The 22,986-nt window shown below is 37.4% G+C and overlaps 1 protein-coding gene across 3 annotated transcripts in view; it reads left to right on the top strand.

The window, feature by feature from the left end:
- The window catches only part of MGAT4A (alpha-1,3-mannosyl-glycoprotein 4-beta-N-acetylglucosaminyltransferase A), a 69,814-nt gene that overhangs the window by 43,245 nt on the left and 3,583 nt on the right, over positions 1 to 22,986 (top strand). For all 3 annotated transcript variants that reach the window (XM_048325291.1, XM_048325301.1, XM_048325312.1), the window contains exons 8-13: positions 155 to 230; positions 1,626 to 1,740; positions 9,696 to 9,826; positions 10,428 to 10,535; positions 10,944 to 11,137; positions 22,888 to 22,966. In XM_048325291.1, coding sequence (XP_048181248.1) covers positions 155 to 230; positions 1,626 to 1,740; positions 9,696 to 9,826; positions 10,428 to 10,535; positions 10,944 to 11,137; positions 22,888 to 22,966 — 703 coding nt within the window. The remainder of the gene's footprint in view (positions 1 to 154; positions 231 to 1,625; positions 1,741 to 9,695; positions 9,827 to 10,427; positions 10,536 to 10,943; positions 11,138 to 22,887; positions 22,967 to 22,986) is intronic.

The raw sequence follows: 22,986 nt of genomic DNA, 5'->3' as shown, positions 1-22,986 counted from the left end.
AGACAGTGGATTTCCTGAGGGAACAGTGCCAAAAGCAGCTGTTCTAACATTTCACTAATATGCATCATTCTTCATAGTAAAATTTACTTTATATTGCCAGCATGTATTGAAATAACCTTTTTTCATAAACCTTAAGCTTTCAATTTAATTTCAGATGGAGAACAAAACAAAACTTGGATTATTGTTTTCTTATGATGTATGCCCAGAAAAAGGGGGTTTATTACATTCAGGTAAATTTCTCTTCTTTATTTTGAGACAAGTTTTCAAATGAGTCTCTAGAAATTATGTTGTTGGACACATCCAAAGGACCTACACAGAACAGAGATAACTTGATCCCCTAATTTAAAGGGAGCATTAAATATGGTGGTTATGGTACATGGGGAAGTAATTTGAGCAGGACACTCTCACTGTCTCTGAAGTAGAAAGTAATTTGTCTTATGTCACATATCTTAAGATGCTTAGCAAAAAAAGTGAAGGAATCCAAGCAGCTTAACTACTGTTTTTTCCTTGTCCCCCAAATTAATTATTGTTGAGTTGCCTTGGCAAAAAAAAGCCAGCTTAATTTTGAGTGGAAATGAAGCAAAAATCTATTTTCTTTTGAAAGTGCAGTGTCACTTTAATATGACTGTTGTGTATAGACGTTGTATTCTTTTTTCTTTTTTTTAGAAGAGGTTTTCAACTACAGAGTTAAGCAGTTCTTCTTTAGTTTAGTTCAGAATTGTTCCTATCATGTGTTTCTGCTTTGAAGTAGAAGTCTTACCTACAGGTATTGCAGATGTAGTAACTGCGCTAATGATCTTTATTTAGATTTTGTGCCTCTGTCCTTGGGGTGTGAAGTCCCACACATCTCATCTAGTTTTCACAAAGCTATGCTGACTCCTCTCTGAGAGTATTGGAGTCTCAGCTCTCTGGGAAGCTGCAGAGCCAATAACGTGACAGTCTGGTTTGATACCGGGAAGTTGCACAAATATTAGTGTCAGCACAAGGGGGAGGGCATGAATGCATTGTTAGAAGGGACAGGAGAAGCAGGATCCTTAATGCAGCAATGGCCTGCACTTACTATGAATTAAAGGGATTGTAGCACCCCATGTTGGCAGTTCTGCTGCCTGGACTCGGTGGTAATGGACTATGCACCTGTGCTTTTGCTGGACAGATGAAATGAATCCCACCTCTGCAGACATTGTGTCTCTTAGCCTCTTGTCTCAGAGGAGAAACTCTTTCAGTGCTCTTTTGTGAGTAAACAGACATGTTTGTGTACAAATAATGCAGATATTCTACTTGTTCTGATGATGTCACTTAGACTAACATTATTTCATGAATGATTTTCCTCTGAAAGAAGAAGCTGGAAAAGCAATATTCTAAAGTAAGAAGTTGAGATATGTTTGTGGAGTCTTACTACAGAAGGACTCGATTAGTTCTCCACAAATAGACAGACTGATCCCTACAATAGTTATTCCAGGCTATGACATCTATGTTTTATATCAGTGCTAGCATTAGAAATATATGGCTATGTCTTCGCAATATATTATAAGTCAGTATTTCCTAGCTGTACTTTTTTCTATTGCTTTGCTAGTGCTTTTATTTATTTATTTATTTATTTTGATATCACTTCTACTTTCCTCTAGCTCGAAGATGACATTGTTGTCAAGCAGAATTATTTCAGCACAATAAAAAATTTTGCACTTCAGCTCGCTTCTGAAGATTGGATGATTCTAGAATTTTCTCAGCTGGGTTTCATTGGTAAGAAAATGTTCACTTTTGCAGTTTGAGTCATCCTCAGACTGTGAATTAATAGTGATCTGACTTCAAAGCTATCTTCTTTGTACTGGAAATAGGCCAAGAAGTAGAAATTAATGGCCTTTTTTTAGGAACTCTGGTTTAGCTCATGGTTGTTGCTTTTGCCCCTCATTTGTTTAATATAATTTTGTATGACTGAAGCAAACTCAAACTGTTGGAAAAGAGGGCATTTTTATAACCAAAAGTTAGTTTATAAAAATACTAACAATCAAACTGCAAGGCATGTCTTATTTTTAATTTAGCTGCTGTTAAAATGAAAATGTAATTAAAACACAACTGACTGAAGTAAAGAAAAACCATGAAAATTAACTCCACCTAAAATAACTTCATTGGTGTTTGTGCCAAAATTTCCAAGAATTAGCAGGCATCAGTTTGTTGCAAAGCCTATTCTATCTCCATCTTTCTACTTCATGAAGAAGTTATGACAATCTGCTCCTTCCTAGATGCAGTCAGAGTCTGTCATTTGCAGTGAGCAACAGTGAGAGGAGTTAATGCAGGATCTCGGGTTGTTGTGGATTGACTGCCAGGGTGCTGTGGAAATTACAATTCTTTGCTCTTACACTAATCTTTTCATTGAGAGATACTAGACTTAACAGAAAAGCAATGAAAGAGAAGTTCTGAAGGGATTTTACAAATCAAAAGGTTATTTCATTGCTGCAGTGATGTGTCATGATCTTTTTAAAAGTGACAAGCTGGAGATATGCAAGGAAAAATCAAAAGCTGGGGCAGACTTTGGAGATTCCTGTGGTCAACACAAACGATTCCAATATGAAGGCTGTAAGTTGAGTTCAGAACAGAAAGGAAATCCTATGTGTAATGGATAAAAGTGCAGCCCTGAATGCTATCATTCTCTTGGAAATTCTTGTTGTTCTCTTTCCTTTGGATCTACTTGCCAGAGAATGGCTTCATTTTTAGCTCAGTCACCCATAATGGTCATACTGAGAACTGAGAATGTTGGCACTACTCGAATAAGTGCTGTCCCGTTTCCAGCTCAGCATCAGGTGTGCAATAGTTCCCTGACTTTCGGGGTCTCAGAGGTTTCTGGAGTAGAAAGGCAGACAGTAATTATCCCCCATACATGCTGTGTTATGGTACAGAATGGTACTTCATAGACTTGTCTGCCAGTTTAACCTATGGAAACAATGGGGAGGAGAAAAGGAAGTGGGCTGAGTGAAGTCTCCTTATACACCTGGCCATCGTATAACTGCTTTGGGCTACTGTCAGAAATACACTGTTGCTGAAATCATTATGGGGTTGGTTCTGTGGCCTCAGAGGGGGGAGAAATAGGAAATTGTGCTGCCTATCATGGAAAAATAAGAATTTAAGTAGTTTACTGACATCTTGCCCTAAGTAAACTTGTCTCTTTGGTTGGGGAACCCCTCACAACATTGTATGTTAACAGGGACCGGTTGAATACAGCATCTGATAAGACTTTGTTTCTACTGTTGAACAGTTCAACACTAACCCAGACTAAGCCCACAATATGAGTTTTAGCTCCAGTCTAATTGCACGTTAAGTGTAAATTCTGTATGACATTTCTGGGGCTACAGAATTTACATTTATTCTACATTTGCCTGATTTAGTAGTAGAGTGTGCTTACTTACAAATTGCCACTTCGTAAGAATGACACATCAAATGTGCATAAAACCAACTTACACTTTAGGACAAACACTGTCTACGCAGTGCAGTTGTATTTCAGGTCACTTAACTTGCTTATTTGTGTATTTCAGTATTTGTGTATTTCACCCTCCATTTTGTGTTCTCTTGCTGTTATAGAGGGCACAGTGTTTAAGCCTGGTAGGGTAGGTAGATAGTTCTTAATACTGAGACTTGGCTTAATCAAAAGCACAACTGTTTAAAAATATCTTGTTTTTCTATACTGTCTGTGTACTTCTGGTCAGTGTGGGCTCTGAAAGTAGCTGTAGTTAAATTTAGTTGTTAGCTCCTGCTGCTTGCATGTCTGTTCTTTGTTCCTTGTATCATATTTGTTTGCCTCATTTTAACTAGATGATATCAGTGGAATTTCAGATGCATTTTGCTATGGCTACACATCTTTATGTTGCTTTTCTACCTAGAAAATTAAATTAGATTTTTTTTTCTTCTCCCAATTTAGCTACTTATCCTGCTCTTAAGTTTTGAGAGAAAAATTAGTATTCATGAAAGCAACTAAAACTTTTGGCTCTGAGACACATTGGTGTGCTATAACCATATATTGCATGGAAATTTTATGCAAGTAATGTAGATTTGCCTCATCTCTGCTATCCCTTTATGGATCTTGATGCAGACTGATAGTGTGGTAATTTGGTAATGCAGACAGCTTTGGGAAGAGCAACAGGAGTTTGTAACTGAGGGTGAGTTTTATGTGTAGATGTCCAAGAGAGAATCTAGAGCACTCAATTCACAGAATCATAGAATGGCCTGGTTTGGAAAGGACCTTAAAGATCATCCAGTTCCAACTCCCCTGCCAAGGGTAGGGATACTTTCCACAAGACCAGGTTGCTCAGAGCTCCATCCAATCTGGCTTTGAACAGTTCCAGGGGTGGAACATCCACAGCTTCCCTGGGCAACTATTGTCTAGATGCTACTGATTTAGAAATAATCTCTAATTATTAAATTATTAATAAAAAGAGAGATGTGGCTGATTCACTGTTAGCTGTTGGAAACCTTGATTAGCTTGAAAGTTTGTGAGGTAAAAATGTGGGATTTTTTGTTGTAGTGTATTTCTGAACTGAAAATTTAATTTATGCAAGTGCTACATGAGGAAGTGGCAAATGTAGCTATTTAGGCTGACAGCAGGATTATAGAATTCTGTCACCTCTGCCACAGAACAGACGTTGTTCCTTTGGGTTTTTTTTAATACTGAAAGCATAGTCTTAAGTGCTGTCAAGTATCTAATAAATAATGGGTGAGATGTATGCTGTTTTCTTAAGAAGCTCTCTGGAAGGAGATGTATCTTTCGCTCTTGTGGATTCTGGTTTGCACTGCGAGCCCTGTGACATAATGTAGGAAAGTCCTACTAGCTTTTCATGAGGAATAATGATTTGTCTTCTAACTGCCTGTGAGCTGAAGTGTTTTCCAGAGGAACTGCAATCCTTGCACTGTAGCTATAATGCCAGCTGTCACAAGCATTTAATGGAGTGGTCTGAAATGGCCTTTTGGTTGTCTTATACAGTTTCTCTGAGTCTTATTGTGCCCTGATGTTTTAAAGGCCTGTTGTTCTGATTATTTAAGTTGTTCTGGTTGCAGTTTTGCTCAAGCTGTGCACATAGTTGAAGTTTGGGAAAGAATAGATCAAGTCAAACATTTGAGCTTTAAATAACTTCAAAGAGGTTCTGGTTTTAATGCCAGTAATTTACATATCATTAACAGGGAAAGCATTGAAAACATCAACTACAGCTAGAATATGTGCTTGCAGGTGTAAAATTATTGTTGGTGTAGACTCAGTATTAGTGATGCTCATGTGGAAGAATGAATGATTTAGATATTTGCAGTTCAAAGAACTAGAAAACAAAGTGTTTCATTTTGTGTGTGCCCTGTATTTGCCAGCAAAATACTGCGAGGGCCAGAGTGATTCACTAAGGATGGTTTTTAAAAAGGACTGAAAAATGAATAGAAGTCTTGACAGGGCACAGTAAATAGCAGAAAGTGTTCCACAGGTGGGTTTTTTTTTTCAGTGCTGACTGTCAATTTTATCAATATAGATCAATAATATGGAGAAAGTCTACATTTTGTATCTCTGGGGTTTTATGGAGCAAGATTTTGCTTTGCTTCTTGACTCTTAATTCTTTCAGATTTTGACGTTTCTTCACAATGGTAGGTTGTAAGCACCCAGAATCTGAAAGCTCTGAAGTTTTGTCAGCAAATTATGTCTGTTTTATGTCTGTTCCCATGTACTATACCAAGTGCATGAACATGGTGCAAGATGAGCCATTGCTTCAGTTCTTTCAGAGTTTTCAGTTTGCAGCAGTGTGTGTTGAGTGCAGCTTTTTGCTTAGGTCTCTTTGGCTTGACAATTTTTGAGTGCATATTGGGGATGGCCAGTAGGCAATCTGTAGGCTGGATTTAGGCAGCATCTCAGTAGTTCTGTGGCTCACAGCACTTTCCTCATATGCTGCTGCATGGGAGCTGCAGGACAGAAGGACCTTGGCAAATGTTGCCACTTCTTGGGCTGTGGCTGTGCCCTAGGGAAACCAGGCTGCTGCTGCTGCTCTTGCTTAGGAGAGACTAGGCAAGGACTTGACTGATTTGGTTTCAGAGGGGCTGGGTGTTGGATCAGTGCAGCAGGAGTTGTACTGGGCTGATGTCCATTACAAGGATGAGGTGTGGACAGTCAGGGATCCAGAGCTTTGAAGACCTGTTTTACCAGAGACTTCACTGCAGAGCTCTGGTTTGGAGTTGCTCTAGGAAGACTGTTCTGATGGAAAAAAGGAGGACATGGATCCACAGCAGAACTGCTGTGCTGGTGGTGTCCTGAGACAGAAATGACAGATGAATGAGGCAATGTTATACAGAGGAACAAGGGGCTGGGGCCAAACTGTGCCAAGCTGTGTGTGGAAGGTGGTGACAGCATTTCAGAAAGTGATTGTGTGGGTGTCTGTCCTTGGTTACTGAAGGAACACAAGGGCTTGTCTTGGGATCAGGGTGTTTCCTGTTCATCTTTGCTCCAGTGTTCATTAGAATTAATGTGAGAAGACTTTGTCTCCACTGTTGAACACTTCCATGGTGCTGGGCAGTGTAATGCAGAGAGGCCACTTGGGTCCAAAGATGCCAGTGCAGGTACAGCTGGCTTACCTCACTTATGCTGACTAGCTGTAGTTGGATGTATCAGCGTGGCTTGGGTTTTGATTGGGTTTTGTTTGCTTGTTTGTTTTTCCTTGGTGTGCCCTGTGACATCACCATGGAAATTAGACTATTTCCCAAGTCTGGGGTGGTTGACTGCATGGTGGACAGTAGAGTGCTGGCCTAGAGGAAACTGCCTCTGGGCCTAGACAAGTCTGCCATGTGGAAGTAAATAATTTGTTGATATCCTGTTTCTATTTTAGATAAAATTAGGATAACTTAAATTAGGGATAAGAGTAAATTCTTACTCTTACCTTCAGTCTTGTTCTCAGCTTACTTAATTGTAGGATCCTGTATCTTTGTGCCAAGTTCTAAGTGACATGGTCTGTGAGTGGGAACAAGTAAAGATGATAATCCTTGTGTTCTTCAGAAGATGAGCTAGTCAAAGGAAGAAATGTCAGTGGGATTCTTCTGCTCTGTCTTTGAGTAGAAAAGGAAAAGGATTCTAGAGCATCATGGCTGTGTATAGATCCTGGAAGAGGATAAACTGTCTCTTCAGTCTGCTTGCACTGAGATTAGAGAAATATTGTGGGAATATTTGTCTTCTGACTCTCACCGTATTGTGCCTCTCTCTGACACCACATGGAAAAGTGCACTTCCTATGGAAACAGATGTGACTGACAGACTGCCTCAGCAGGTGTCACCTATGAATGATGGTTTCAGTCCCATAAAAATCCCAGAAACATCTGCTTAGTCCCATTTTTAGCTGGTCTTTTATTAGAGTTTACCATATTTTTCTCTTCTCCTGCCCTATGCCACTGAAAGCAGTAGGCAGAGATGAATCATCAGGAAAATTGGGGTCTGTTTAGTTCCAAGCGTGACAAGCTGAAAGCTGTTATTCTGCATGACTATTTTACACAACATTTAACTAATCATATGATTGTTTCCTACCCATTTTTAAATATTTACTTCCACAAATAATGTTAAACAATGTGGCAATATACTGTGTAAATACTAACAATGTACTAATAAAAATAATAACATCTTTCTTATGTTTTTTAAGAATAAAGCTTTGAAATTATCCCTAGCTTAGTAGGAGTTGTCCCTTTAGTAGTGGGAGTTTCAAATTTTAGTTACTTAGTATTTTCATGTGGAGATACCCATTTGAGGACCTCATTGCAACAGCCACTTAAAAGTGATGATGATATTTTTGCTTTATAAAGAGCTGGATGAAAAGTTTCTGTAAGGAACAACTTTGATATAGTAATGTCAAATCACTTAATGTTTTACCACATTTACTTTTCCGTCCCAGTGTGTAAATGGTCTACTATAATGAGTATTAGCATCATTCTAATGGGTGAAATAATTGGTACTTTAATGAGATGCTTCTTCCATATTTGTTGCATGGCATAATGATGTAGTCTCACTCAGACACCTCCAAACTCATCTCAGAATTCCCATTGAGTATTCTTTCACTGGCTTTGTTCTTATCCAATTTCACACAAGTCGAAAAGAGATTTCATCAGACCTGCTTTCTGAAAAGGGCAAGGTTCTTTAAGTGATCTCCTCTTAACGTCTACTCCAGCTGGTTTTCCTAAGAGTAGGAGAAAAGATTAGAACATCTACCACTTGTGGAACTTGTTATTTAGAAAGCCTATGAAGGCCTCTTCACAAGTGGGAAAAAAAGCCCAAAACATTTCCCGTGCCTGAGTGCTGTGTGTTAGTGTGTTGTACAGGACTCCAAAATGTGGAAGGACCGAAGACTTGCATTGAAGAGCTTCTGTTGGACTCGGATCCATTGATGCACACATGCCCAAAGAACCCATCCCTGTTTAGTCCAGCACTGCTCACATCTCAGCAACATCTGCAGAACTCAATCACTTCAGCCAGTGTCTTCCTGAGAGATCCATTGTTACATAATGTCTTTCTTCCTTGCCTTCTCCCTTGTAACCCAGCAAAGACTTCAGACTTCATCTGCAAACCTGGTGTTTTCTGAATCTGCCTTGAAATCTCCAACTGCCTTTGGGATTTTAGCTGGCATGTGGTCGTAGAATCAGTTTGGTTGGAAAAGACCTCAAAGATTATAGAGTCAAACCACTAACTCGGCGCTGCCAAATCTACTGCTAAACAATGTCCCCAAGTGCCACATCTACACGTCTTTTAAATACCTCCAGGGATGGTGCCTTAAGCATTCCCCTCAGCAGCCTGTTTCAGTGCTTCAGTGCAGTCCCTGGTACAAGCACTTGTCAGTCTATCTTCAGCCCTGGACTGCCCCACTCCCAGCTGTGTTGCTCCTGGTAACCATGTCTTCATACAAGGCACCTTTTTCAAGTGCTGCATTCAGTTTGACACAATAGCCTGGTGTATTGGCCACCGTTCTCTTCAGAGACCTCAGCTGGTAGAGAAGTGTATTCCACAACCATGCAGGTGATTGCTCATGTTGATATTAAATAGACTCTCTTCATCAACAGTCAGTTTCCTTCTTTTGCAAAGAAGTCTGCAGGATTCCAGAGAATCCTTTTGCACAGTGCCACACAGAAGTCCTGCTGATGGCCTGTGCACTGCAGAAAAAAACTGGTCACTCTGGGATGTCTCCTTTTGAGTTGCATTGTCTCTGTATATGTTCTGGTAGCTTCCTTCTTTCCCTTTGATTTTCTGCCCAAAAGAATCTGAAATTAGTGGTAGGTGTTCCATCCCTGCTTTTTGTACCTGCAGAAGCTGAAATTGTATGACTGGGCAGATAACACTTGCAACAGCTCCTCATCTCAGGTGCTTGAGCTTACACATGACATGGGGAATAATAGATGCCAATCCATAACTCTTCTTTCTCTATTTTTTCAAACTGATAATTTCTATTCTTAAGGAGACTGTGTTGTGGTACATTGAATATACACTGAATATTTTGATAGCATCAAGATATATGACAACAAGTTCTGTTCGAGTAGTTTTTTTATTTAATTGAAAGGTATGGAATTTCAAATAACATTGAAATTTCAAGTTGTTGATTGCTAACATTTCTTGTCTTGGCACAAAGGTATCATCTGCTATCTCATTGATTTCAAAAGACAATGTTATCTCTAATCTAAAGTAACTCCAGTTATTCTTAATGTCACCCACAGGTAAAATGTTCCAGTCTCCAGATATCACTCTTATTGTAGAGTTCATATTTATGTTTTATAAGGAGAAACCTATTGATTGGCTTCTGGACCATATTCTCTGGGTGAAAGTGTGTAACCCTGAGAAAGATGCTGTAAGTTTGTTTTTATTATAAAGCTTCTAAAATGTTTTCACGATGATGAATGAGTTGATTTTTGTGAGCTGAAAGCCAGCATAAGTGTACATTATGGTTACTGCATGTTCTGGAAGAGTCTTTCTTCCTGCCAAGATTTTTATCTTAAAAAGAACTTTAGAGAGACAATTCTCAGGTGCATCATAACTGTTATTGCTTAAGATTTTGGAGATGGGTGCAGTAAGGATGAAAAGCAAAAGTCTAGTTAGATTCTGTGTGTAACAGTCCTAAAATAAACTTACACATGTAATCACCAGTGAGGTCTGCAAAATGCCACTGCTTGGATAGCAGTCTTGGAGAAGGTTCCAAATGGGGAATAAACTTCAGATTTTGGTCCTTCATTTCTCAAGTAACACCATTGCTGAAAGACTGAATAAATGGATTCTGTGCAAGAACCCTGAACGGTATTATATTTGTACAGCAATCTTGGTAGATTTCTGGAAAGAAAACAAGAAAAACTGGATAAATAGGCCTAGGTTCTTACCTTGTGTTGGTTTATACTAATGTGTTGTTTTGTTTTTGTTTTTTATCCCACCCTTACCTCTTCCCCCCACTATTTCAGAAACATTGTGATCGACAGAAATCTAACCTACGGATACGCTTCAGGCCTTCTCTTTTCCAGCATGTTGGCCTCCACTCTTCTCTAGCAGGGAAGATCCAGAAACTCACAGTTAGTAGACAGTATTTCCCTTCCTTTACAGAGCAGGCTGATTAAATGAAAAACATTGTGGCAATGAAGAAAACAGGCCTGCCTTTTCTTGTTGTCTTGCATTTTCAAGCATGATGTACCTTTCTCCAGCTGGAATTAAATCTGATACAGACTGGTTACTATAAAGTAGAAGAAGTGCTAGTCAAGCTTATTTATGTGGATTTTTGCTAGGGGATATTTTTTTAAATTTTTTTTACTTTAATGGCATGTCCATCTTACTAATCAGTACAAGATCTGGTGCACCTAAAATGAGTAATGCATTCATTTTCCATTTTATGCCAATGTTTGTTTTAAGTGTAACCACTTAGGAAAAGAACATAATAAACAAGGTTTTCTGACCAGCATCATGTTTGTCTGTCTTTCAATTAGGATAAAGACTTCCTGAAACCATTACTGCATAAAATCCACGTGAATCCACCTGCAGAGGTTTCGACATCTTTAAAAGTCTACCAGGGGCATACGCTAGAAAAAACCTACGTAGGGGAAGATTTTTTCTGGGCTGTCACACCAGTTGCTGGAGATTATATTCTCTTTAAATTTGACAAGCCAGTCAATGTAGAAAGGTTAGTAAATACTTGCTGTTGGTCTCATATGAAGTTGCTTGTGCCAAGAATGCTTGAAGACAGAATTTGGGGCTGTCGTCATAACCTAAAGTGAAACGGTGTAGGACCTTTGGAGTTCAGCTGAAACTGTGATCATTACTTCCTCTAATTCTTTTACTATGGTAAATTTTGTCTTGCTTTTAAATTTTTTTTTTCATTTAATCTGGAGCCTTTTTGAAAAATGCAGTGGAAAACCGGTGCTTCTCTGACACAGAGAACTTAAAATAAGCCAATTTGATTCTATTTGTATTTGGTTAGTCTGTTTCTAATTACAGAGCAATTGTACAGCATGGTATGTGGTACAGTATGTTGTGCCCTGTGGCCTTGGTTCCTTGGTTGTCCATATTGGAAATCTTGCTGGAGCATGTAAGGATGTCTCCAGACTTGAAAGCTGGGAACTCTGAAGGGTAATAATTTTAAGATGTAGCTTTAGGGCTTGAAAAAAGTCACTGTGCTAAGATTCCAAGTTGACCTATTTAAAAGATACTAAAATGCAACAAAAAAGAAAGGGGGGTGCGTGCTTTCAAAATACAAATATCTGAGATCTGTTGGAGGACTAAAGGTGACTTCTTTTTAACTACTGGTCAGATTAATTAAGGATCATAGAGTTAGCACTGTAGAGAGTAGTCATCCTTTAGTTTTAATGAGACTCATTTGCTGCTTTGCTGGCTACTGTCTTGCCAACATAGTAATCCAAGATGTATAAAATACATGGTTTATTTAATGTCTATTTAAGTGTTGTTATGCTAGTGGATTCCTTTTCTCCTTACTTCACACACCTTATGTGTTCTTTTTAGGCCAGTACCTATAGCCTGGTAGAACAAAGTTTCTTTGAATTAATTTGACTGGATGTTTTTCTTGTGAAGGAGCCCATTTTGCTGTCCTGAACTGAATCCAATAAGTCAACTCATGTACCTTGGTACATAATCAAAGGCTAAGTCTTCACCTTGGCTTAGCACAACAGTGAGGATCAGTAGTTCCCTTATTACTATGTTGTTCCAAACTAGTCTGACCTATGAAACTTAAGGCTGTTGTTACAGATGTCAGATTACTCTTTCAGTTGCTTGCTATGCTTTAAGACTTTCCTGGTTAGCTTCCCGAGGTGTATGTGTTGAGGAACATAACTGCCATATTTCTTTAGATTAAAGGCAAAATACTTATTCTGTGCCAATAGTTTAAAAAATACATTTTTTGATACCTGTTGCCTTAATGCTGAAGGGAACTAGGGGAATGAGAAAGTACTAATTATCTGTGTAAAAGGTGGGAAAATAATGTTCACTGTTGTGCCCTGGAAAACTGTGACCAGGCCTAAGGTAGTTATGTCTACCTGCTGTGTTAGTAGTCTCAGCAGTAACGGATTATATGTTTGGGTTTTTTGGGGGAAGAAGTGGGGGTTTTCAAGGTCTTGTTTGGTTTGGGTTTTTTTGTTTGTGGGGGTTTGTTTTGTTTTTTGAGGGGGAATGTTGGTTTTTAGGGGGTTTTTTGTTTGTTTGTTTTCTTTGTTGTTTTGGAGGGTTTTGTGGTTGTGTGTTTTTTGTGGAGGTTTTTTGGTTTTGTGGGATTTTTTTTCTTTGTTGTTTGGGGATTTTTGTTTGGTTTGTTTTTTTGCGTGGTTGTTTGGTTTTTTGTTGTTCTTGGTTTTTCCTTCTTTGTTTTGTTTTGTTATTTTTATTTATTGAAGAAATACATATTAATTTTAGAAGTAAGGAAACATCTTGCATTCTGTTGCTTCCTCAAGGGAAGTCCACAAGTTAGAATGATGCTACCTATTCAGCTATCATTGTAAGCCATTTCAAAGTTTATTATGAATTTTAGCTTTTTTTGCCACAGGGTCCTCAAAAATACAGTATTTTGCCTTTCTGAAGTCAGTGACTGATTAGATTTACAGATGTTGTAATTTCAAATTGTTGGGGACTTGTTTTTGTTTGTGTAAATTGAGCAGCAGCTGCAGAATTTGGCAACTGGAGGTCTAGTAGAGCAGTAGAGTTTCCTGATATTTCAAGGATGCTTCCTGAGGCAGTCAAAAATAAAACTGTGAGTGGCAGGTTGTAACACAGAAAAGGGAAAATGGACTGAGCATTAGGAAGACTAACCTGGTGGGGAAATGCATCTGATGGTGGGAATTAATAGTAGAAAATACACTTTTCATAGTGATCTTGTGTCTGTGAAAAGATGCAACAAGCTTTTTTCTTTTTTTTTCTCTTTTAAGTAAAAGAAAAGCTCTTTGAATTTAAAGGAAATTTTGTCTGCCAAGTCAGTTTGAGGTGTAACTGCTTAGTAACTCCCATAATAAATTCTTGATGAAGAAGGTTTTTAATGGAAATACTGACCACAGCTCTGACTGAATAAATGGCACATCTATTACACTGTGACAGAGCACTGACTTGTTCCTGTAGTTTATTTTTCCACACCAAATGTTTTGCTGAACTGAATTTGAGTTTTCTGCAGTTCAGTAATTAGCTTTCATTAAGTCTTTAGATATTTAATTTTTGAGATCTGAGAATATTGTCAGGGGTAACACTGGCAAGGATCTCTTAATAACTTAAAGTGAGAACTGAACTCACTTCACTGAGCAGAAAGTACATTTGTGCCTATTTTATGCAAGACCTGGCTGGCAGATTCCTGCTGAATATTGAACAGTGAAATAGATGGTGCTTGTTCTGAATAATACCTGGAGAACAGGGATGTGTAAATTGAAACATTCTAATGCTTACTTTAGTAACAGCTCTTGTACTGAAGCTTTCTAGGTTTTTTCCAAGCAAAAGTTCTCCAGCCAAAACACTAAAGTCCCTGAAAAGTAATCTAGGGTCTCATCCTTTGCAATAAGAAAATACATACATTTCTTTCAGTAGAAGATCCTTGGGAAGGAAAGTAGATTGAAGGATATTCCTCTCAAAAACAAATTGCACAACAGTGTTGAAGGTATGGTTTGGTTTTGGTTTGTTGGTTTGTTTGGGTTTTTTTTTTAAATAAAGGGATGGAGTGTTCTCTAAATGCTCAGAACAGCCTACATTGTAAAGATAAGAAATATGAATTTCTGTTTCCTCAGGTTGTTACATAATTACTGAAATCCACTTTGCTGTTTTGGTATGTACACTGCTGTTCCAAGCACAGATTTAACTATTAAAACTGACAGTTATATTTAAGAGTTTCTTTATGAACCAGTCAAAGCACATCTGAGAAAGACATTCCATTGCAGCAGTTAAGTGTACTGGTGTCCATCATCATCACAATCATTTCTTTTTTGACTAAGTTTCTCTATAGGTATGACTGACACAAATCTGATGTTGTTTTCAAAGAACATATGCACTAATTACTTTGAGAAAGCCCTTGGAAGTGCATAACCTATGGCTGTTTCAATTAGACTATGTTTACACTTGTCAGCTTTTCTGCAATAGGAATTTAGAATGGATATGTTTAAAAAGAGCTTCAGGTTTGCTTCAGTATAAATGGATTTCAAATGCTGATCTTTATTTTAAAAGAAAAAAGCTGCAGGAAAAGACAAGCATGTATTTTATACTGTGGGAAAAAAAGAATCACTAAAAACCAAAACTCACCCCAACCTCACTAGTATACATATATAAATTTGCTTTATATTTTTAAAATATAAGGCTCATTGTTTCTTGTATGTAACTGCTTCACAGAATCATCAAAGTTAGAAGAGACCTTCAAGGTCATCTCGTCCAACCATCAACCCAGCACCCCTTCAACCATATTCCTAAGTGCCACATACAGTTGCCTCTTGGAAATTTCCAGATATGGTGACTCCATCACCTCTCTGGGCATTATTCCAATGCCTGACTGTTCTTTCAGTGAAAAGAGTATTTCTAGTATCTAATCTGAACCTCCTCTGATGCAACTCAAGGCCGTTTCCTCATGTTCTTTCCACTGAGACATGGTAGAAGAGACTGACTCTCACCTGGCTCCAATCACGTTTCAGGCATTTGCAGAGAGTTTGAGCCTCCTTTTCTCCAGGCTAAACACCCCCAGCTCCTCAGCTGCTCCTCACAGGACTCGTGCTCCAGACTCTTCTGCAATACTGCTTTGTAGTGTTACTTTGAATATTTTCAAAAGGATTAGCAGTTTGCTTTTTTTAGGGGAGGGGCCATGTGGTTTTGTTTGTGGTGTTGGGTTTTTTTCCTTCCCCTTCTCCCCCATCACTGCTTTGAACTCTGTAGTTGCCCCATCTTTGGTTGGTCTCTTCTTTTAGCAACTTACTGAGTAGTCATCCTAATGTGACATTGACTATTAATAAAGTGATTTTATAAGGTACAACTTGCTGACTGGAATGTCAGTTTTAAAGTGAAAACTTAATACCTTGACAAACCAGCTTGTAGATTACATTTACTAGCTTCTGCTCTGATATTGGCATAGATACTGGATGTGCAGTATTTGAGACTATTCATCTAATTTTCTATATTGTTGGCATTAGAATCGCAGGGAATACATGATGTTAACCTCACTTATTTTATATGGCATCTTCTCACAACACAAAATTAATAGTCATGCAAGAAAATATATATTTGACTATTTAAGCTAGAAAATCAGTGTATTGAGTGTCTTGTTGGGCTACTGGTAACTAAACATATACATTATTTTGCCTGCTTTGAAATTATTGTGACAGTGCTGAAAAACAGCTGCATAAAAAGTGACAGATGGGCAGCTGATATTTTGGAAAGGAAAATAAAGGCAGCTTTTTAAACAGGTTCTCTAGCAGTGAAAAATAAAATGAACTTTTTTTAAGTAAAAAAGAAGTTACAAATAAGTATTATAGCAGTCAGTCTTGTATGTATCCAAAATGTAATAAATTTTCCATCCTATGGGATGCAAGTCCTCCTGTGGCTAGAGAGATACAAGGTCAAATGCATTACAACCAAAAAAAGGCTTTCTAACAGCTTTCCAAAACTGGAAATGGAACTTCCTCATCATTTGCTTTTGCAGTAACAACCACTCAAAACGTAGGGAACTGCAAAATTGTTTTGGTTTTAGATGAGTACAGCAGTGACTTGACTGATGTATAAGCTGTTCTTCGTTCATAATCACTATTCAGTGTAGAATCTCCCCTTCAGTCCAATACATTAAACCTTTTAGGGGCAGTTTTAGCTCAAGAACCATAGAAGTGCACATACACAGAGTGTATGATTTAGAAGTAATCTTTAATTCTGATTCTAAATATATAAGCTATTAAAGTGCAATGCCATTTTATTAAGCTTGTAATGGTCATGTCAGCTGATAGGAAATATTTGAAAATCTCTGTTTAAATGTTTTGCTGTTTGTCAGTACATTTCAGGCAGGATAATATTTTTAGTGTACATAAAAGAGAATTTGAGGACTTTGGTTTCTCTGTTTACATAAACTTCTGTACTAATGAGTAGAGCATCCTCAAATGGATGCACTGACAGCAGGGATTTGGCAGGCAAGCTCCCAGGCACTGATGTTGTTTGCTCCGGGCATGGAATTCTGCCCATAACAATGAGGCAAGGACTTTATATGAAAAGGGAAAAAAACCTCAAAGTATGGATCAGAGACAGAAGAAAAGAGCTGCCTAAGCCAAGGACATGCTGCTTCTTCCTTAATGGTACTAATATCCAAGATTTGTGTATTTGGCAGTGTTCCTGGCTTTATAGTTCTTAGTCAGAAATCTTGGAGGCTTAATGCTGTTGCCAAAATGTTAGCTCTCTAATGCCACTTGAGATACTCTAAAATACTTCATGTGACTTCCAGAAGGACTGGAGTCTCTGAGATGTCATAACTGCATCTTTCTGGCCTGTGATGAGGTCACACACCCAAATGCAATCTCAAATGGTGTAATAAAATTGAATGGAGTTATCTGTGCTTCCCCAGCCAAGCTGGACGGGTAAAAAATGTTCATGTACATACACCCACATATAAACTCGCACACATACTAAACCCAAAACCCCAACAAAGCCTTTCTGCATCTCACTGGATTAAAAATTCAGCAGAAATAACCTTGTAAAAAAACAATCAATCACCCCTAGCAAAAAACCCAAACAAACACAGAAAAGTTTTTCCCAAATTGGGAATTATAACAAGATGGAAAAGCTCCCACTATGTTGCTTACCTACTGTGAGTATTTGGCAGATGCATATATATATAGACTGGAGGAATTACACTTTTTTTGGAATTATAAGCAATTTTTTCAAATGACTCAGTAAGAGGTGAAGAATAGGAGAATAAATTGAGCTTGAGACAAGGACAAGAAATTATTCATCTTCTGTTTGTATTTTGCATGAGGACATAGTGCATGGTTCATACTGGTTTCCAGTGACAGTAGAATAACACTTCCTAATTAGGATTCTGAGAAAGTGAGACAAGGGAGGTAGATTAGTTTTCTTTTTCCACATTTGCATCCAGTGATCAAAAATGCTAGATAGAATTGGTGAATAATGACTCTTACAGTGGATGATGGCATCTGTAGAGAGCAAAAAAATTGCTGACTTAATATTGCTTTTATAGAAATTCATGTTGTGCAGAATTAAAAACTCTTAGGCTGCATCTTGCTATGGATAATTTGTTCAAATGTGGAAGGAAACATTTCCTCTCTGCCTTCCTACCTATTTTCCTTTTCTGAAAATGGGATATACTAGAATACATCAGATTGCTAAAAAGAGATGTAAGGAGGAAATGTGAAGCAAAGAATTTGATTTGTAATGTTTACAGAGCACAAAGACCTGCATTCTTATATTCTTAGAATATTTGTGTTTAGTATCAGGTGAGATAACTTGTTTCCTTCAAAACAAAATAAAGATATATTGACAGTGGATGTGAATTATGCTGTTTATAGAATTTTTGTATACTATTTCCTTTTATAAAGCGGCCATAATTTACTAAGAAAATTATTGTGTATTGAGTTCTATTTTTTAATTAGAACACTTAATTAAAACACTTTCTATAGATTAAAAAATAATTGTCACTTTATTTAAATAAAATACTAAAGTTTTTTTAACACCTGAAAAAAATAAAATTGGGTAATAGAGAGAATAATAGTTTTTTAGGCCTAAATATGCTTCGATGTGACAGAAAGAAGAGAGATACATATACATCCCTTTATAAGCAAGATAGGAGAAGGGTAGAAATGGGTATAGTTATTTTGGTTTTGTTTTTTTGAAAGCCCAGGTAATGAAAAAATTTAGCTATTAAAAGTATATTAAAGATAACAGATCAGATTAGTAATATTAATTTATACGTTTTCTGGGGCATGTTACAAAAGGTGAGAATCTTTCTGGGTGCTCACTCTTGGAGGAGTTCTGAACCTGAGTGTAGGCTTTTGAAGCACCCTAAGAGTTAACTGCATTGGCAAACTAATGGGATCTTCTGTCAGTGTATTAATGATAATCACACTTCTGCCTTCCCCTCCCTTTGTGTGTTAGGACGTGCATGGAAGGTATGAATATTTGTTTCAGGTTATTGGCTGGGGGGTTTTCCCCCTCTATTTGTCTTGATTTTATATGTGTATCTAGCTCCATGGCAACAAGTCAACCTCTCAACTTGGATAAATACTGAAGTCACTGAGTATGGAAACAGAAGTTTTCTTTGCAGCTTTGACTTTGCTCCATTTAGTTTGGTGATTGGTGTTGGTTTTTTCTGTTTCTGTGTTTGTTTGTTTTTAAACCTTCAGTGCTCTTGAAATTTTGTGTATTTTTTAATGCTACATGAAATATTAATGCTTAGCATCCTCTTACTCTCAAACCACATTAAGGTCACGAGCAGAATGTATGTGAGTTCATACATTTAATTATTTTGTGGTAGAGGGGAGGTTTGTCTGTGTTTGAATATCTAGAGTAGCTGGTTATTATCTTTGACCTGTGACTCTTCAAAAAGAACCTGCCAGCAGAAAAGGTTCTCTTAGATTCAGATACATTAGTATTATACGTAAAAGTTGTAAGTTAGTTTTCTCTGATGACTTTGATCAAAAATGTTCAATTGTGTTCATGTTTGTATTTTGTAATTAAGAAAGCAGTGAAGTAATATTCCATAAGGCAATAGTATGGTTTGTTTCTTTTAACTTGAGGTGAATTTGTGTTTGGTTGGAATTACTATATGTAGAGATCCATGGCTTTCAGAATTTTTATTTGAAGGAATGGTTCAGAAGGTGTTACGTTTAAGCAGCAGATAGACAAGGAAATCTTAGTGACTCTACCCAAAGAAAAATGTCAAGTAATTAGGAAGAAAAAAAGCATGTTTTTACTGTTTACATGGACTGTCATGTGTAAATCCCAGGACAGGTGTCAAAATAATTCAACAGTTGAAAGCAAAGCTATTTCCAAGTCTTTCAGTATCTGTATTGAGAAATACCTATCATAGTCTGAAAACCTTAGAATCATAGAATCATTTAGGTTGGAAAAGGCATTTAAGATCATTCAGTCCAATTATAAACCAGTGTTTCTCTTGAAAGAAAAAAGGAATGGGCCAGACATCTTACTACTGGTGCAGGAATTAAATAAACAACCCCAACCTTGTAATACTATGGCTATCAGCTGGATTACTCTACATTAGTGATTTAATGAGGACCATAAATGTCCTGCAAATGACTCCGTGGTTTTTAGAAAAGTCTGTTTTACTTAAGAAATATCAGATGAATAAATCAGTTCATTAGTTAGAGGACATAAGAGTTTTTCCCCCACCTGGGAGGGAGAAACCCATAATACTCTCTTGTCTAGTTAAATATCTAGCATGACAGCAAGTCATGTAAAAGTGGTCTTGGAATATATAGAGTGCAAACCCAGAAGGTTTAGGGAGGTAAAGACAGATTCCCTAAAAGCCATTTCAAGGATTTGGGGGTGGGAGGTTTAACTGACCTTTGTTTCAAAATGAGTTTTACTCTCTCAGCCCATTTCCAGTGAATCTCCATGGAAAATCTCCCCTGTCAGGAAAGCAAGTTTTACGACAGAATAGCCAATGACACTTACTTTAGGAGCTGTACAATATCTGTTTGATTGTAAGGTAAATTTTATTTTAAATTAAATTTTCTAATTGGTAAATTTTATCTCTAAACAAAATATTTATCATAGCTGTGGATTGACTGTGTATGTGTATTTAGGCTTCTGTTTTCAATCTGTGTAACTTTTAATGTCTAAGGAGGTGTTATCTGTCAAGTGTTGAAGCAAGACTCAGATATAAAAATATCCCTTCCTTTCTAAACATAATTTAAAAAGTGACATGTGCATGTGTTACATTTGTGTTTGCATATGGATTAACAGATAGCTATAGAAAACACACTAAAATAACAGGTTTGATTACATGGAAATCTGGAAATTGGGTTTGATTAATTACTGCTGTAAATTGTTTTGGCAGTGTGCCAACTCATGAGTGCATTGCTCTAATGGAGTGACAACTGCTGAGGGGAGGAAGCTGTGTCTCAGTCTCAAGATAGCACAGTAGGAAAAATGGTTGGCTGTGGTTGTGTGCTTGCAGGGTTGTTTTTAAAAACAAGCAAACAAACCCAAATAAATAAATGACAACCCCTCACAAACAAACAAATGAAGCCCCCACTGCTACTGCCTCCGTCCTGCCCAACTTCCCCCAAAAAAACCCATCCAAACCTTCAAAACCAATTACTGTTCATTGAGAGCACAGTGATCACAGGGAGTTTCTTTGTGGATTTTTAGGTGTGTCTTCTCAGAACGAAGTGCTAAGGAAAAGCAGCATGTCTGTGGTTTGGGTGGAGCATTTGATGGGAGTACCTTAGACGGTGAATGTTTGATCACTTTTCATTTTAAATTAAGTCTCCTTAGAATTTTCAGTGTTTTCAAGAGAAAAAATGTCCAGTACTGCTTAGGATAACTGACAGACTAAGGAATGGCTGGTTAGATCTATTAGGTCAAAAGACAGCAGAATGTACTTTTAGTTTTCTGGTCAGCTTTCCTGAGAGTTTTGTTTTGCTTACTATTGAAATGTACAATGAACACTTGTTCCTAGAAAAAATAATGCATTGGGGTTTTCTGGATGTCTTTAATGTCTAGAAAAGGTCACAAGATTTGTCTTGGAAGAACTGTGGATGTTTTAGGTAGCTTGTGTACTTTGGAATTGACTAACCTTTACATTACCCTACAGTGTGGAAATTGTTTTTCTTGAAACACATACTTTGCTGAGGCTTATTCAGTCCAGTTCTGTTTTGCAGTACAATTGTGTGGTTCTGCTGAAACCCATGCAATAGAAATCAGTGTGGCTTTCTTGTATCACAATGTGGGGTGTTACTCCTTTCCTGAGCCTTGATAAAAAAAATGTTCTACGTGTGCGTGCAGTTTCTTAAAATACTTCTATCATCACAGACATTTCTGAGGCAGGGTTAGAGCACAGTTTTCTTCTACTTGTCTTGTAGGTATGGAGTATGGATTAATGGTAGGTACTTAACCTGGCTTCAGATATATTGGATAAAGACAAACTGGAATTTACATCTCTAACTGCATCTTAATAAATTCCAAATTGAGCTAATGTTTGTAATTTTAATCAAGTTATAATTTCTGAACTAATTTTGTCTCTGGCTGGTGACATATTTAATGTCGAAGAGAAATTAACAGTAAGCACCATCTAAGTTCCAATTGAAGAAAGGTTTGAAATGTGTTGATAGATTTTTAAATATTCATTTAAACATAATAAAAGTAAAATAGTCTTCTTAAAAGTGGTATCTGAGTAGGTGTAGGATCTAATTAGTTTATGACAGTAATCTGAATTAACTCTAGTCCACTAGAAAAAATGGTAAGCAGTGAAAAATTTTCAAGCATTGATTCCACCTAGTGGTAAAAAAAATTATTACTGGTTTACATACAATGTGTTCAGAATAACATGAAGTTCCTGTTATATATAAAAAAAGAGGAATTAAACTGTCTCTTTTGTAAAATTATCTACACATGTGCAGTCCTGCAAAAGCTGTTCAGAGTAGGCAGCTAGAATTTGAACACTTCACTGATTAATACTGACAGGGATGGTTTAGATAATGGTTCAAACATACTTACTCTGTCCAATTAAAAAAAAAAATTAATTGTACAACTGAGTGAGGGTCTTTGTACAGGTTTTAAAAATTCCTTTTTATGTGTGTATACATGTCAAAAACAGGCTTTTGTGGTTTGGGGTTTTTTTGTTTGGTTTGTTTTTTTGAGGAATTTTTTTTTCTTAAATCTGTCTTTGGAATAGAAGTTTGAATTCAGGTAACATTAAGGGTGTGGATGTGGGTTGGGAATTCCTGGCACAATCATCAATGGGATTTTGCAATGAACTATGGTGGAGAGATGCATTTGGGGAACACTCACCTGGCAAAATATTGACTTGGCTAAGTTCCCAGAACTGGTTCAGAATGGATCTGCAGAGTTCATCCTGTGGGCACAGGGAGAAGGTGACGTGTGCTGGGGAGAGGCTGAAGGAAGGCAGGCCTCCTGCTTCTGGAGTTGATACCAGTGTGTGCCAGGCAGTAATGACTACAGCTTTGTGTAATGCAATCTGGGAAGAGCAGATGATGCAAACTCCCTTCCTCTGTACAACATTGCCCAACTATTCTTTAGCAACTGAAAAACCTGACCCCTTCCAATTACAGTAACATGTGAAACCATCTTAGCCCCAGCTGAGGTAGGCCCAGTATAAAAATAATGTTTATCCTTGTAACATCTGTATGTGACAATTAACATGTAAGACAGTAACACAGCTGATTCTGACTGATGTGTGTAGACTGTCTTTTTTTCCTTTTTCATTTATAGGTACTTGTTTCACAGTGGCAATCCAGAGCATCCAGGAGACATACTTCTAAACACAACTGTAGAAGTTTTGCCTTTTCAGGTATGAATTTTTTGATTAGT

This window comes from Corvus hawaiiensis, chromosome 2 (assembly GCF_020740725.1).
Source record: "Corvus hawaiiensis isolate bCorHaw1 chromosome 2, bCorHaw1.pri.cur, whole genome shotgun sequence".
Lineage (NCBI taxonomy): Eukaryota > Metazoa > Chordata > Aves > Passeriformes > Corvidae > Corvus > Corvus hawaiiensis.
The sequence above is the reverse complement of the archived record's forward strand: the minus strand, read 5'-3'. Positions and strand labels throughout refer to the sequence as shown.